Source organism: Stomoxys calcitrans, chromosome 1, assembly GCF_963082655.1.
Source record: "Stomoxys calcitrans chromosome 1, idStoCalc2.1, whole genome shotgun sequence".
In the NCBI taxonomy this organism is placed as follows: domain Eukaryota; kingdom Metazoa; phylum Arthropoda; class Insecta; order Diptera; family Muscidae; genus Stomoxys; species Stomoxys calcitrans.
Window position 1 is genome coordinate 22,504,531 of NC_081552.1, and position 13,666 is coordinate 22,518,196.

The 13,666-nt window shown below is 37.7% G+C and overlaps 2 protein-coding genes across 2 annotated transcripts in view; one reads left to right on the forward strand and one right to left on the reverse strand.

The window, feature by feature from the left end:
• The window catches only part of LOC106085042 (calcium-transporting ATPase type 2C member 1), a 661,371-nt gene that overhangs the window by 488,821 nt on the left and 158,884 nt on the right, over positions 1–13,666 (reverse strand). The window lies entirely within an intron of this gene.
• On the forward strand, positions 8,847–13,332 carry LOC131998493 (uncharacterized). The gene is made up of 2 exons (XM_059370783.1): positions 8,847–10,541; positions 12,976–13,332. Exons 1-2 carry the CDS (start codon positions 10,391–10,393, stop codon positions 13,173–13,175), a joined length of 351 nt encoding a protein of 116 aa, XP_059226766.1. The 5' UTR covers positions 8,847–10,390; the 3' UTR covers positions 13,176–13,332.

Below are 13,666 nucleotides of genomic sequence, written 5' to 3' on the forward strand. Positions count from 1 at the left end.
TGGTGTTTTGGTATTACTTCCAACAGCTGCGTTAAGAGCTGTCTAAATCAGTCCAAATCGGTCCATATTTTGATATAGCTGCCATATAAACCGATCTTAGGCCCTGACTTCTTGAGTCTCTAGAGGGCGCAATTCTCGTTCCAATAACTGTGCTAAGTATGACTCAAATCGGTTCATAATTTGGTATAGCTGTCATATAAACCGATCTTGGATCTTCTCATCCGATTTGGCTGAAATTTTACATGAGGTGTTCTGTTGTGACTTCCAATAACTGTGCTTAGTATGGCGTAAATCGGTATAGAACCTGATATAACAGCTATATAAACCGATATGGGGTCTTGACTCTTGAGCCTCTAGAGGGTGCAATTCTTATCCGATTTGGCTGAATTTTTGTGCAACGTCTTCTCTGGTGACCTTCAACATACGTGTCTAATATGATCTGAATCGATCAATAGCTTGATACAGCTCCCATATAAACCTATCTCTCGATTTTGCTTCTTGAGTTCATTCCGATAAGAATTGCGCCTTGTAGGGGCAATTCTTATCGGAATGAACTGAAATATTACACAATGACTTTTACAATGTTTAGCATTCATTTATGGTTCGAATCGGACTATAAATTGTTTTCTTTTATTCTTTGTTTGCCTAATAGGAGATATCGGGAACAGAACTCGACAAATGCGATCTATGGTGGAGGTTATATAGGTTTCGGCCCGGCCGAACTTAGCACGCTTTTACTTGTTATATATTAGATTTTTTCAAAATTTCATTTCTATAGGAAATTTTGTCAAAATTTCGTTTCTATACGAAATTTAATCAAAATTTCATTTCTATAGGAAATTTTATCAAAATTTTATTTCTATAGGAAATTTTGTCAAAATTTCATTTCTATAGGAAATTTTGTCAAAATTTCATTTTTACAGGAAATTTTGTCAAAATTTCATTTCTATAGGAAATTTTGTAAAAATTTCATTTCTATAGGAAATTTTAGCAAAATTTCATTTCTATAGGAAGTTTTGCCAAAATTTCATTTCTAAAGGAAATTTTGTCAAAATTTCATTTCTATAGGAAATTTTGTCAAAATTTCATTTCTATAGGAAATTTTGTCAAAATTTTATTTCTATAGGAAATTTAATCAAAATTTCATTTCTATAGGAAATTTTATCAAAATTTTATTTCTATAGGAAATTTTGTCAAAATTTCATTTCTATAGGAAATTTTGTCAAAATTTCATTTTTACAGGAAATTTTGTCAAAATTTCATTTCTATAGGAAATTTTGTCAAAATTTCATTTCTATAGGAAATTTTAGCAAAATTTCATTTCTATAGGAAGTTTTGCCAAAATTTCATTTCTAAAGGAAATTTTGTCAAAATTTCATTTCTATAGGAAATTTTGTCAAAATTTCATTTCTATAGGAAATTTTGTCAAAATTTCATTTCTATAGAAAATTTTGTCAAAATTTCATTTCTAAAGAAAATTTTGTCGAAATTTTTCTTGTTCTGTGTGTGCTCCCTTTTTTTGGGTCTTAAAAACTCATTGAGCTTCTATTGCAGGATATTGTCCGGTTGTTGCTAAACAGCTTTTGAACGGCTACAGGAATTGCGATTTCTTTGCTATTAAAAATTTTCCAAATATATTCATGGTGATCATATTTTAAAAACATTTTTATACCCACCACCGAAGGATGGGGGTATATTCATTTTGTCATTCCGTTTGCAACACATCGAAATATCCATTTCCGACCCTATAAAGTATATATATTCTTGATCAGCGTGAAAATCTAAGACGATCTAGACATGTCCGTCCGTCTGTCCGTCTGTCTGTTGAAATCACGCTACAGCCTTTAAAAATAAAGATATTGAGCTGAAATTTTGCACAGATTCTTTTTTTGTCCATAAGCAGGTTAAGTTCGAAGATGGGCTATATCGGACTATATCTTGATATAGCCCCCTTATAAACCGATCCTCCGATTTAGGGTTTTAGGCCCATAAAAGCCACATTTATTATCCGATTTTGCTGAAATTTTGGACAGTGAGTTGGGTTAGGCCTTTCAACTTCCTCTGTTAATTTGGCCCAGATCGGTTCACATTTGGATATAGCTGCCATATAGACCGATCCTCCGATTTAGGGTCTAAGGCCCATAAAAGCCACATTTATTATTCGATTTTGCTGAAATTTTGGACAGTGAGTTGTGTTAGGCCTCTCGACTTCCTCTGTTATTTTGGCCCAGATCGGTTCAGATTTGGATATTGCTGCCATATAGACCGATCCTCCGGTTTAGGGTCTTAGGCCCACAAAAGCCACATTTATTATCCGATTTTGATGAAATTCGGGACAATGAATTGTGTAAGGCCCATCGACATCCTTCGTTAATTTGGCTCAGATCGGTTCAGATTTGGATATAGCTGCCATATAGACCGATCCTCCGATTTATGGTGTTAGGTCCATAAAAGCCACATTTATTGTCCGATTTTGCTGAAATTTTGGACAGTGAGTTGTGTTAGGCCCTTCGATATCTTTCCTCAATTTGATCTAGATTGGTTCAGATTTGAATATAGCTGCCATATAGACCGATTTCTTGACTTATGGTTTTGGGCCCATAAAATGCTCATTTATTGTCCGATGTCGCCGAAATTTAGGACAGTGAGTTAAGTTAAGCCCCTTGACATACTTCTGCAATATCGCACAGATCGGCCCAGAGTTGGATATAGCTGCCATATAGACCGATATCTAGATTTTAGGTTTTGGGGCCATAAAAGAGCATTTATTGTCTGATGTCGCTGAAATTTGAGACAGTGAGTTTGGTTAGGCTCTTCGACGTCCTTCTTCAATTTGGCGCAGATCGGTCCAGATTTCAATATAGCTGTCATATAGACCGATCGCTCGATCTAAGGTTTTGGGCCCATAAAAGAGTCATTTATTGTCCGAAATGTGGGACAGTGCTTTGTGTTACGCTCTTCGACACTTTTATGCAACTTGACCCAAATCGGTCCAGATTTGGATATAGCTACCATGTAGACCGATATCTCGATTTAAAGTCTTGGCCCCATAAAAGGCGCATTTATAATCCGATTTCACTGAAATTTGACACAGTGACTTATGTTAGGCTTTTCGACATCCGTGTCGTATATGGTTCAGATCGGTCTATTTTTAGATATTGCTAGTGTACTTATTAGTATTTGGTCCAAATCGGAACATAATTTGATATAACTAATATGGGACATAAGGTATGAAATTTTCACCGAAATTTGATAAAAGGAGGTTTACATATATACCCAAGGTGGTGGGTATCCAAAGTTCGGCCCGGCCGAACTTAACGCCTTTTTACTTGTTATTAATCGTATATCTCTTTTCACCATCTTAAACAATAGCACTGTGCAACTACTGTTTTCACATTACCGTTTTAATTGTTGCATATGTTCAAACACAACTCATTCGAATAATGAATATACCATTTAATATCGTTCATACGCTCCAATGGTTTTTCATATTATTATCACTCATACACAAACTTAAGCAATTTTAACAAACTGGATGGTGGAAAATTCTAGCAAAAGAAACACCCCCATCTCTTATTCCACTATCTTGTGAGCGCTATAAGACTTGGAGAAAAAAATTACTCTTGTATTGCTATGAATAGCATAACGAGATATATGTATGAACGTTAACGCTTCAACGAATTGGATTAGCCCAATCGGAGGGAGAGAAATGACATATGTAACTGATAATATTTTGCCAAGGATTTAAAATGAATAAAAGTACACATGTACATCATGTTGCATAACAAGAGGCATTATGCTGCTGAAATACATTTGTGTGGCACAATAAAGCATGTATCACAATACCAATTACTTACACAGCACGCGCACAATTTATTTGTTCACATTTCAAAGATTCCACACAAAAGATTTCCCCACACACATAAAGGTTGATGTTGATATACAATAGTTGTATAGGAATTACCTGGAAAGAAAAAGAAAACCCACAAATGTTATACATTTCAAATAATGCAGCACAGAAAATACTTTGAAAACAAAATTTAATTATACATGTTGAGTAAGGGCGAAGTCAAAAAAAAGCTCCATCAAAAAACACAGCCATGGGGTTTTAGTTCAATGATTTCTTTAATTTTGCTCACTTCATAAGTTTCATAGATCCTTGAGAGTTCTATTGAAACTCCTTGTTATACATTATCATGCAACTGCTGCTCCCTTGCATTTGCAACAGCCAAGACATGCATAAGGACACAAGCCGGATTACAGATAAGGTGCAAAAATGTGAAAGTTATAGAAATGGATTTTTTTTCTGCAGCCATTCAATGTCTGGGCATGTGTCTGCAAATTTTAATTTTCCAAATTCTATGGGGGCGGTCATCAATGTTATGAATGTTATACAAAGGATAGATTTTAAAAGCTATTTATGAAGATATGCTTAAAGTAGAACAGCACAGAGACATAATATTAAAAAAAAAAAAAAAAAAAAAAAAAAAAAAAAAACATTATGAGAGTATAAAACACTGGATAGATAAGGCTAATTTCCTTAGACACACATGTGGTAAGTCTATTCAAAACTATGAAAAGGGCAATTAAAAGAAACTAAAAGGAACAAGTAAAAAGTGATTCAGGCCCGGTCGTACTTTGGATACCCAACACCTTGGGAATATGCTAAACTAAACAAGTAAAAGCGTGCTAAGTTCGGCCGGGCCGAATCTTTATACCCTCCACCATGGATCGCATTTGTCGAGCTCTTTTCCCGGCATCTCTTCTTAGACAAAAAAGGATACAAGAAATGATTTGCTCTGCTATTAGAGCGATATCAAGATATGGTCCGGTATGGACCACAATTAAATTATATGTTGGAGACCTGTGTAAAATGTCAGCCAATTCGAATAAGAATTGTGCCCTTTGGGGGGTCAAGAAGTAAAATAGAGAAATAGATTTATATGGGAGCTGTATCGGGCTATAGATCGATTCAGACCATACTGAACACGTATGTTGATGGTCATGAGAGGATCCGTAGTACAAAATTTCATTCCAATCGGATAATAATTGCGACCTCTAGACACTCAAGAAGTCAAGATCCCAGATCGGTTTATATGACAGCCATCTCGGGTTATGAACCGATTTGAACCTTATTTGACACAGTTGTTGAAAGTAAGAATAAAATACTTCATGAAAATTTTCAACCAAATCGGATAAGAATTGCGCCCTCTAGAAGCTCAAGAAGTCAAGACTCATGATCGGTTGATATGACAGATATATCAGGTTATGGACCGATTTGAACCATACTTGACAAAGTTATTGGATATCATAACAAAACACGTCGTGCAAAATTTCATTCCAATCGGATAAGAATTGCGCACTCTAGAGGCTCAAGAAGTCAAGACCCATGATCGGTTTATATGGCAGCTATAATGAAACATGGACCGATATGGCCCATTTACAATACCTATCGACCTACACTAATAAGAAGTATTTGTGCAAAATTTCAAGCGGCTAGCTTTACTCCTTCGGAAGTTTGCGTGCTTTCGACAGACAGACGGACGGACGGACGGACAGACGGACGGACAGACGGACGGACGTACAGACGGACGTACAGACGGACGGACATGTCTAGATTGACATAAAATGTCGCGATGATCAAGAATATATATACTTTATGGGGTCTCAGACGAATATTTCGAGTAGTTACAAACAGAATGGCGAAATTAGTATGCCCCCCGTCTTACGGTGGAGGGTATAAAAACTAAAAGACGAATATCCCCGAAACCAATGGAAATATGGTATAACTCATGCAGTGAGTTATAGCATATTAGAGATTTTCCACCTTTATCCAGGAAAAAAAAGGATTTAAATAATCGGACCACATATGAAGATTTGGCAGCGCCAACAATTGATGGAAATGCCGAGGTGACCAATTTTAGGGCCTTCCAAGCGGCGCTCGGCCCAGCTAGGGCCTCTACATTTTACACATGATCTGGACTTCACCTCACACCTTAGCTCTAACCATTTCCAATTTCAAAGAGTTATCTTCATCCGTTGTCATATGGCATATTCTTTACTAGTTTATTTCGATTATATCCTATGGTGCATTGCAGGAGTTGATACCCTCCATTTTTTCCTATCTCCATGTTGAAATAAACTCTTTATCAAATACTAGCTGGACAGGGCCCTCTCCGATGCGACTTCTTCCACTTTTTGTGGAACAAAATTTTCCTTTGAATATTTATTTTCGACAATTAAAGAGCTTTTACTGAAATACCATGCTACGAAAATATTTTAGTATATCGCTTGACAAAATAAGTGCCTTTATCTGAATCCCATATGATTATTATTGCTCTACAAATTTAAGTTTCGATTTAAGGTGTACTCCATTTAGGGGTGTTTTCGGGGGTAAGGTGGTCCCCCAGACACTTGGCCCTGAAAAAATATCAGCATCGTTCTCTTCTCTCAAATACCATTTATTTAAACCCCATATTGCCATTGGCTTAAGAGGAGTTACCAGGATGAGGAGTCCCCCCAACACATGGCCCCAAAATAGGTTATCAAATTCGTTTTCTAATCTCAAACACCTTTCATTTGAGCCACATATTCCCATGGTCGACAAAATTTTTTCCCTTTGGGGTGTTTTGGGAAAGGGGTGATGCCCTAAATACATGGTCCTACATTTCGATAATAAAATCGTATTCTACTCCCTAATACCTTTATTTGAGCCCTATATTGCGATGGTCACTAAAAAAATGCTGTTTGTGGGTTTTTTTTTTGGAAAAGGGGTAGACCCCCAAAAAATAAGTCCCGAAAATGGGTATCAATTCTTGCTCTACCCCCCAATACCTTTCATTTAAGCTCCACATTGACATGGTCGGTAAATATGCCCGATTTAGGGGTGTTTTGGGGATTGGGGTGGTCCCCCAAACACTAAGCCCGGAAAATATATCAGCAACGTGCTCTATTCTCATATATCTATATATCATTTATTTTAACCCCATGTTGCCATTGCCCTCAAAATTGGGTATCAAATTCGTTTTCTAATCTCATTTAAACTCCTTATTGGAAAAGTCAGCAAATATAGTTTGGGGTATTGGCCCTAAAAGCTATGAATATTTAGTTCCACTCTCTTTAACACCCAAATAGTCCAGGTGAGCAAATACGTCCTATTTGGGGGTTGTTATGGTGGTGGAACGTCCGCTAGACAGTTGGCCGCTAATGTTGATATCAGATACGTGGTCTACTCCCAAATACCTTTAATTTGGGCCCCATATTTGAAAATGGGGGCCTTGAAAATACATATCGGATTCGTTTTCCTCTTTAAAATCCCTCTTATTTGAGCCTCATATTGCAATAGACAGAAAATACTTACTATTTGGGTGGTATTGTGGCGGTGGCGTGGCTTCATAGACACTTTTCCCGAATATTGATATCAAATTCGTGCTTTACTCCCAAAGACCTTTCATTTGAGCCCCATATTGCTATGGTCGTAAATTTTCCCCTTTGGGGGATGTTTTTGGTGAGAGGCGGCCCCCCAAACACTTGGTGCCATATTTGGATATCAGATTCATATTCTACATTCAAATACCTTTTATTCAAGCCCCATATGCCCACGGTCAGTAAATAAGTCCTGTTTAGGGGTGTTTTGGGGAAGGGGTGGACCCCCAGAAACGTGGTCCCACATTTGGATATCAGATTCGTATTCTATCAGATATGTTTTCTCATCCTAAATACCTTTCATTTGAGTCCCATATTGTCGTGATTGGTCTAAATATATGCTTAGTAGGTTTTAGGGCGGGGCGGCCCCCCTAGGTACCCCATTCGAAATTTGGATACTAAATTTTTATTTTGGGGTACTATATGAGAGCACACAAAATTTCGCTTAAATCGCACCACCCATCTCCGAGATCTGGCGTTTCTGAAAATTAGGGTAAGGGGGAGGGTCCGCCCCCCCTTCAGATATCAATAAATGTAGTACCCTTTTTTCACCACGGGGTCATTATGCACCATCTGTGAAAATCGGTTCAGCCGTTTCTGAGTCTATAAGGAACACACAAACACACAAACAAATCTACAAACAAACACAAATTGATTTTTATATTGTATATAAGATTTTTAGTCTTCGTAAACTCTGTCAATTAATATTAAATATCTTTTGCTTTCCAATCATTCAAAGGTTATGGCCCCATTGTGTGCCAAACTAAATCATTGGAAATATTCAAAATCAAGTAATGTATGCAGCAATGAATTCGCTTGGAGCAGTTCAGCAAATGGAGAAGCTCCGAAAACTGGTCGACTTGGAGTTGTGCCATGAAGACGCAACTAGAACTGGAAGTTGTATGGTCATGCATAGAGCCTGTAAGTAACGTAACTGCAGTTGATGCTGAAAAGGACCGAAAAGCTAAATGCAAAATCATTTCGGCAATTGACAAGCGTCTGTATGTAAGACAGCGGCTGAAGTTTGGAAGGCCCTTAAGAATCTGTTTCAAGACGCTTGATTGGACAGAAGAATTTGGGTTGTTACAAAAATTGTGTTCTGTACAATTAGTGAAATGTTCTTCAGTAAAAGACTATGTAAATCAGATTATCACAAAAAATGTACGATATTGAATTCTCTGTTAATGACGAATGGATTGGAAGATTGTTACTGAAAGGACTCCCTGTTGAATACCAGCCAATGATTATGACTATTGAAAGCACAGGTGAACCATTAACAGAGGTACACTATCCGCTGTTAATGGTTTACCTGTTTTAGAAGAAGCTTTTACAGGACATTAAATTTGAACCTTCGCCCTCAAATGCTGCATTATTTTCGAAGAAAAGAAAAAAACAAGACAAGAAAGGAAAGGAAAGTCGCGATGCTTCAATTGTGATGGCATTGGCCATATTGCATCCGATTGCCCGTCAAAGTCGAAGAAAGAAGTCCACAAGTAATGATAGAACAATGTTCGCAGCTTTCGTAGTGGAACCATCAACCGAGGAATGGAATATTGACTGCGGTGCTACCAATCACATGATAGCACGACGAGAACATTTGAACAACTTTTGTGAGTACTCTAGTGAAATGAAAGCCACAAATAATACAACAATGCAAGCTGTTGGAAAGGGTGACATAAAGATGAATCTATCAACGCCAAGAGGTAATGAATAAAGATGTCCTCTATGTTCCAGATTTGGAAGTGAATCTTTTGTCTACAAAGAAGATTGTATTGCAGATCATCAAAATAGTGTAGTATTCGATAGATCTGGATGCTGTATTATAAATTCTTCCAAAAAGGTTATTGGAATGGCAAAGCAAGTAAACGCGTATATGGCAACTGAAATGTCAACGGAACTTTGGCATCGAAGATTTGCACACCTAGGATCCGAAAATCTGAAACTTCTAGCCAACGGTTATGTGAAAGGTGTACATTTGAGCAAAGATTCTGTAGAATCGCGTATATCATGCGCAGAAGGTAAACAACATCGTCTCAGTTCCCCGTCAGAAGGCGCCAGAGCGTCAAAAGTTTTAGATCTTATTCACTCTGACGCATGTGGTCCTATGGAAGTGAAGTCCATGTGTGGAAGTCTTTATTTTGTGATGATTTTACCCAGAAGGTAAGGGTATATTGCATGAAAAACAAAGACGAAGTTGTGGATCGTTTTTTTGAATATAAAACTGAGGTGGAAAATCAAACAGGGAGTCAATCAAAATTTTAAGAGCTGACAACGAAAAGGAGTACATGAATAAGAAACTGACTGCTGAGTTAACAAAAAGTGGAACAATTCATCAGACTACGATTCCATATACCCCTGAGCAGATGAACCGAAATTTGATGGAAAATGCACGTGCAATGTTGTGTGACGCAGGTATGCCGAAATCTTTCTGGGCGGAAGCAGAGAATTGTGCAACCCATATCAAAAACCGATCACCACGCAAAATATTACAAAAGACTCTGAAAGAAATGTGGTCTGGACACAAGCCTATCGTCAGTTATTTCAAAATATTGGAATATACAGCCATGTGTTATAGCCCTAAACAAAACCTCGTAAATTGATGCAAAATCGGAAAAGTATGTATTTGTCGGAGTGTGTAATTTTATTATAAAATTAAAGATAACAAAATCCAAAGAAATGGTGAATTTCCCCTATATACGATTCAAGTGGGGGTACAACCTGTTGACATCCCTGATAATCAAAGCGATTGTGGTTCAAGCTCATCAATCCTAGAAAATGCGCATGAAGTGGGGGAATCTGAAAAAGTTCAAAGCGAACATAATGATGATGTTCATGTAGCAATAGATTATGTAGATAATCAAGACGTTTCATCGGATCCACGCAGAAGTGAGAGACTCGCAGCGAAACACAAAGCTCTAACCGTCAAGAATGTAGCACAGATGAGCCAAAAAGCCTTGAAGATGCCATGAACAGTTCTGAGAAGCTGAAATGGATTGACGCGATGAAAAACGAGATAAAATCTCTTGAAAAGAATAATACATGGATATTAGTAGAAAAGCCGCCTAGAGTGAATGTCATCAAGACCAAATGGGTTACCAAAGACAAAAAGGAGCCAGGTAACAATATTCGATATAAGGCCAGATTAGTAGCAAAGGACTACACACAGAAAAGAGGAATTGACTAGATATTCGCCAGTAGTAAGGTACACTTCAATAATATTCGATATAAGGCCAGATTAGTAGCAAAGGACTACACACAGAAAAGACGAATTGACTAGATATTCGCCAGTAGTAAGGTACACTTCAATAAGTTTTCTTATTGCTTTAGCAGCGGAATATGACCTGCAAATTAAAGAAATGGATGCAGTCACAGCTTTTCTACAAGGTGAGCTGGAAGTGGTTACCTATGTTGAAAAATCTGAAAGTATTCCAATTAAGAGTGATGATGATCATGTTTTAAAGCTGAATAAAGCAGTATATGAGCTTAAGCAGTCGAGCTTAGTGTGGAATACGAAATTGAATAAAGTTCTTATCAAAATAGGTCTGATTGGATCCAAAGTAATAGGTTCTTGCATTTACATGCACAGAGATGGATCAAATATGAAGTTTTTGGCCATGTGTGTCGACGATATATTACTATTCAGCAATAAGGCATCATACCGGAAAAAAAATAAAAGCCCAATTAATGATGAATTTCAAATTGAAGTTTTTGGTAGAAGCAAAGCAATGCCTAGGCAATTGAGTTTCACGAAAAAATTAAAAAATTTATTTGGACCAGGAAGAATACATAGACGAATTGTTGAAGAAATTTTATATGGACAACTGCAATCCTGTGTCAACGCCAATGGATGTGAATGTCAAACTCGCAAAGGATATGTCTCCCAAAACAGGTGCCAAAATTCAAAAAATCAAAAATTCCGCATCAACAAGCTATTGGAAGTCTACTGTTTGCTTTGCAGTGTACTAGACCAGACATATGTCAAGCCGTAAATAAGTTCAGTACTTTTAACGATTATCCTGGAAATGCACACTGGAATGCAGTAAATCGAATTTTCAGATACCTGCAGGGAACAAAGGACGCCAAATTAACATTCTCTCAAAGTGGTAATGAAGATATAATTGCATATTCTGATTCCGACTGGGCTAGCGATTCCGATGAAAGGCGTTCAGTTACGGGATATGTAAATATTCTTCAAGGAGGTCCTGTATCTTGGGCTTCCAAAAATCAACCAACAATAGCATTATCGTCTACAGAAGCCGGATACATGACACTTTGTGCCACACTGTTCAGGAGTTTGTATGGCTAACAAATCATGAAGCAGAACTCAACCCAAAACTGAATGAAAAAGCGAACAACAATCTATTGCGACAATCAAAGTACCATGCATTTGCCATCAACCAGCAAATATTTGGCAAGATCGAAACATATTGAGGTTCGCCATCATTTTATACATGAAAGGAGAGAGTAAAATATTATTCAATTTGTTGGAGTAAAAACTCAACTCATGGTTGCAGACAATTTAACCAAAGCCGTTCCTACTGATAAACATAACTTTTGTTCAACTCAAAGGGGGCTACATTTTAATTAAATTTTATTCGAGTGGTGGTGTTGAAATTAACTCTTTGTAAAATATAGTTGTACGAACAAAAACATGTAGGCTATGAGAATTGAATTTGTATTTTTATTTTTAGTCTTTGTAAACTCTGTCCATAAATAGTAAATATCTTGTGCTTGCCAATCATTCAACTGAATGGACGTGTTTCTATTTTTAGCCCATTTTTCACTGATTCTCTTTCGATTCTATCAAAGATTGCAGTTACTACTTCCGGTGATCGACCCATTACATCGATGTTGTCGGCATAGGCGTGTATCATGTGTTTTCTTGTGAGTAGTGTACCATATATATCTCGTTGAATATTCTCCAGCATGATATTAAAGAATGGTTCGGAGAGATTGTTTCCTATTTTAACTGAGGACCGCGTATCAGCAAGTGTCATCCTGCAGAGTCTTATTAATTTTGCAGGGATACCAAACTCAGACATGGCTTGAAATACCCTTGAACGTACTGTCGAAAGCTGATTTGTAGTCAACGAAGAGATGGTAAGAGTTGACCTGTCCTTCTCGCGTCTCTTCCAGGATCTGGCCTATGGTGGATTTGCCAGGTCTAAGGTCGCATTGATAGAGCCCAATTATCTCATGGGGAGAAGACTAATTCTTCTGAAATTGGCACATTCCGTCTTTTCTTCTTTCTTGTGTTCCAATCATCTGATATGCATTCTTCGAGTCAGAAAGCGCTGATCCATGTGCTTTATCACCGTCTCCCCTATGGTCTTAAATAGTTTAGTGGACAGCCCATCGGCTGCAGCTGCCATGTTGTTCTTCAGTACCGTCACTGCTACTAGGACCTTATTTTATACCATCATCAGGGATTGGTTTTGTGTATTCTCTTCGCCCCCATTGTCGGACAATAGCAGCAGGGAAAAATGTACTTTCCATATCCCAATCACACTATCTGTCTTGATAACCAGATTTCATTCTTTGCCTCTGCAGGAGGATGTGTTTGCAGCTTTTTAATAACCAGCTTTCATGCTGTGCCGGATCGTACATTTCTCACCATGCTGAAAAGGGTGCGACTCTTGCTGCAGCAAGATAATGATCCGAAACTATGTTCGCTCCCCACTACCCTCGTTTATCTAACACGCTGGATGAATGCCTACCATCTACAACAACGTGATCAATTTGGTTACTAACCCCTTGATCTAGGGACAACCATGTGGCTTTGAGAATTTTTATACTCACCACCATAGGATAGGGGTATATTTATTTTAAGGCTCTCTTTTGACATGTCCGATTTAGCACATGCAGAGTTGTACAAGTCGTGTGATACAATTGACATAAACATATGAAAATCTCTTTTCAAAATATCACATGTAATTTTTATACCCACCACCATAGGATGGGCGTATACTTACCTAGTCATTTGGTTCGTAATACCTCGAAATATTGATTTAGGACCCCATAAAGTATATATATTCTTGATCGTCTCGACATTCTGAGTCGAACTAGCTATGTCCGCCCGTCTATGGAAATCATGATAGCGGTCGAATGCGTAAAGCTAGCCGCTTGAAATTTGGCGCAGATACTTCTTATTGATGTAGGTCGTTAGGAATTGCAAATGGGCTCTATCGGTTCAGATTTGGATATAGCACCCGTCAGCGACGTGCCCAGGGAGGAAGGCCCT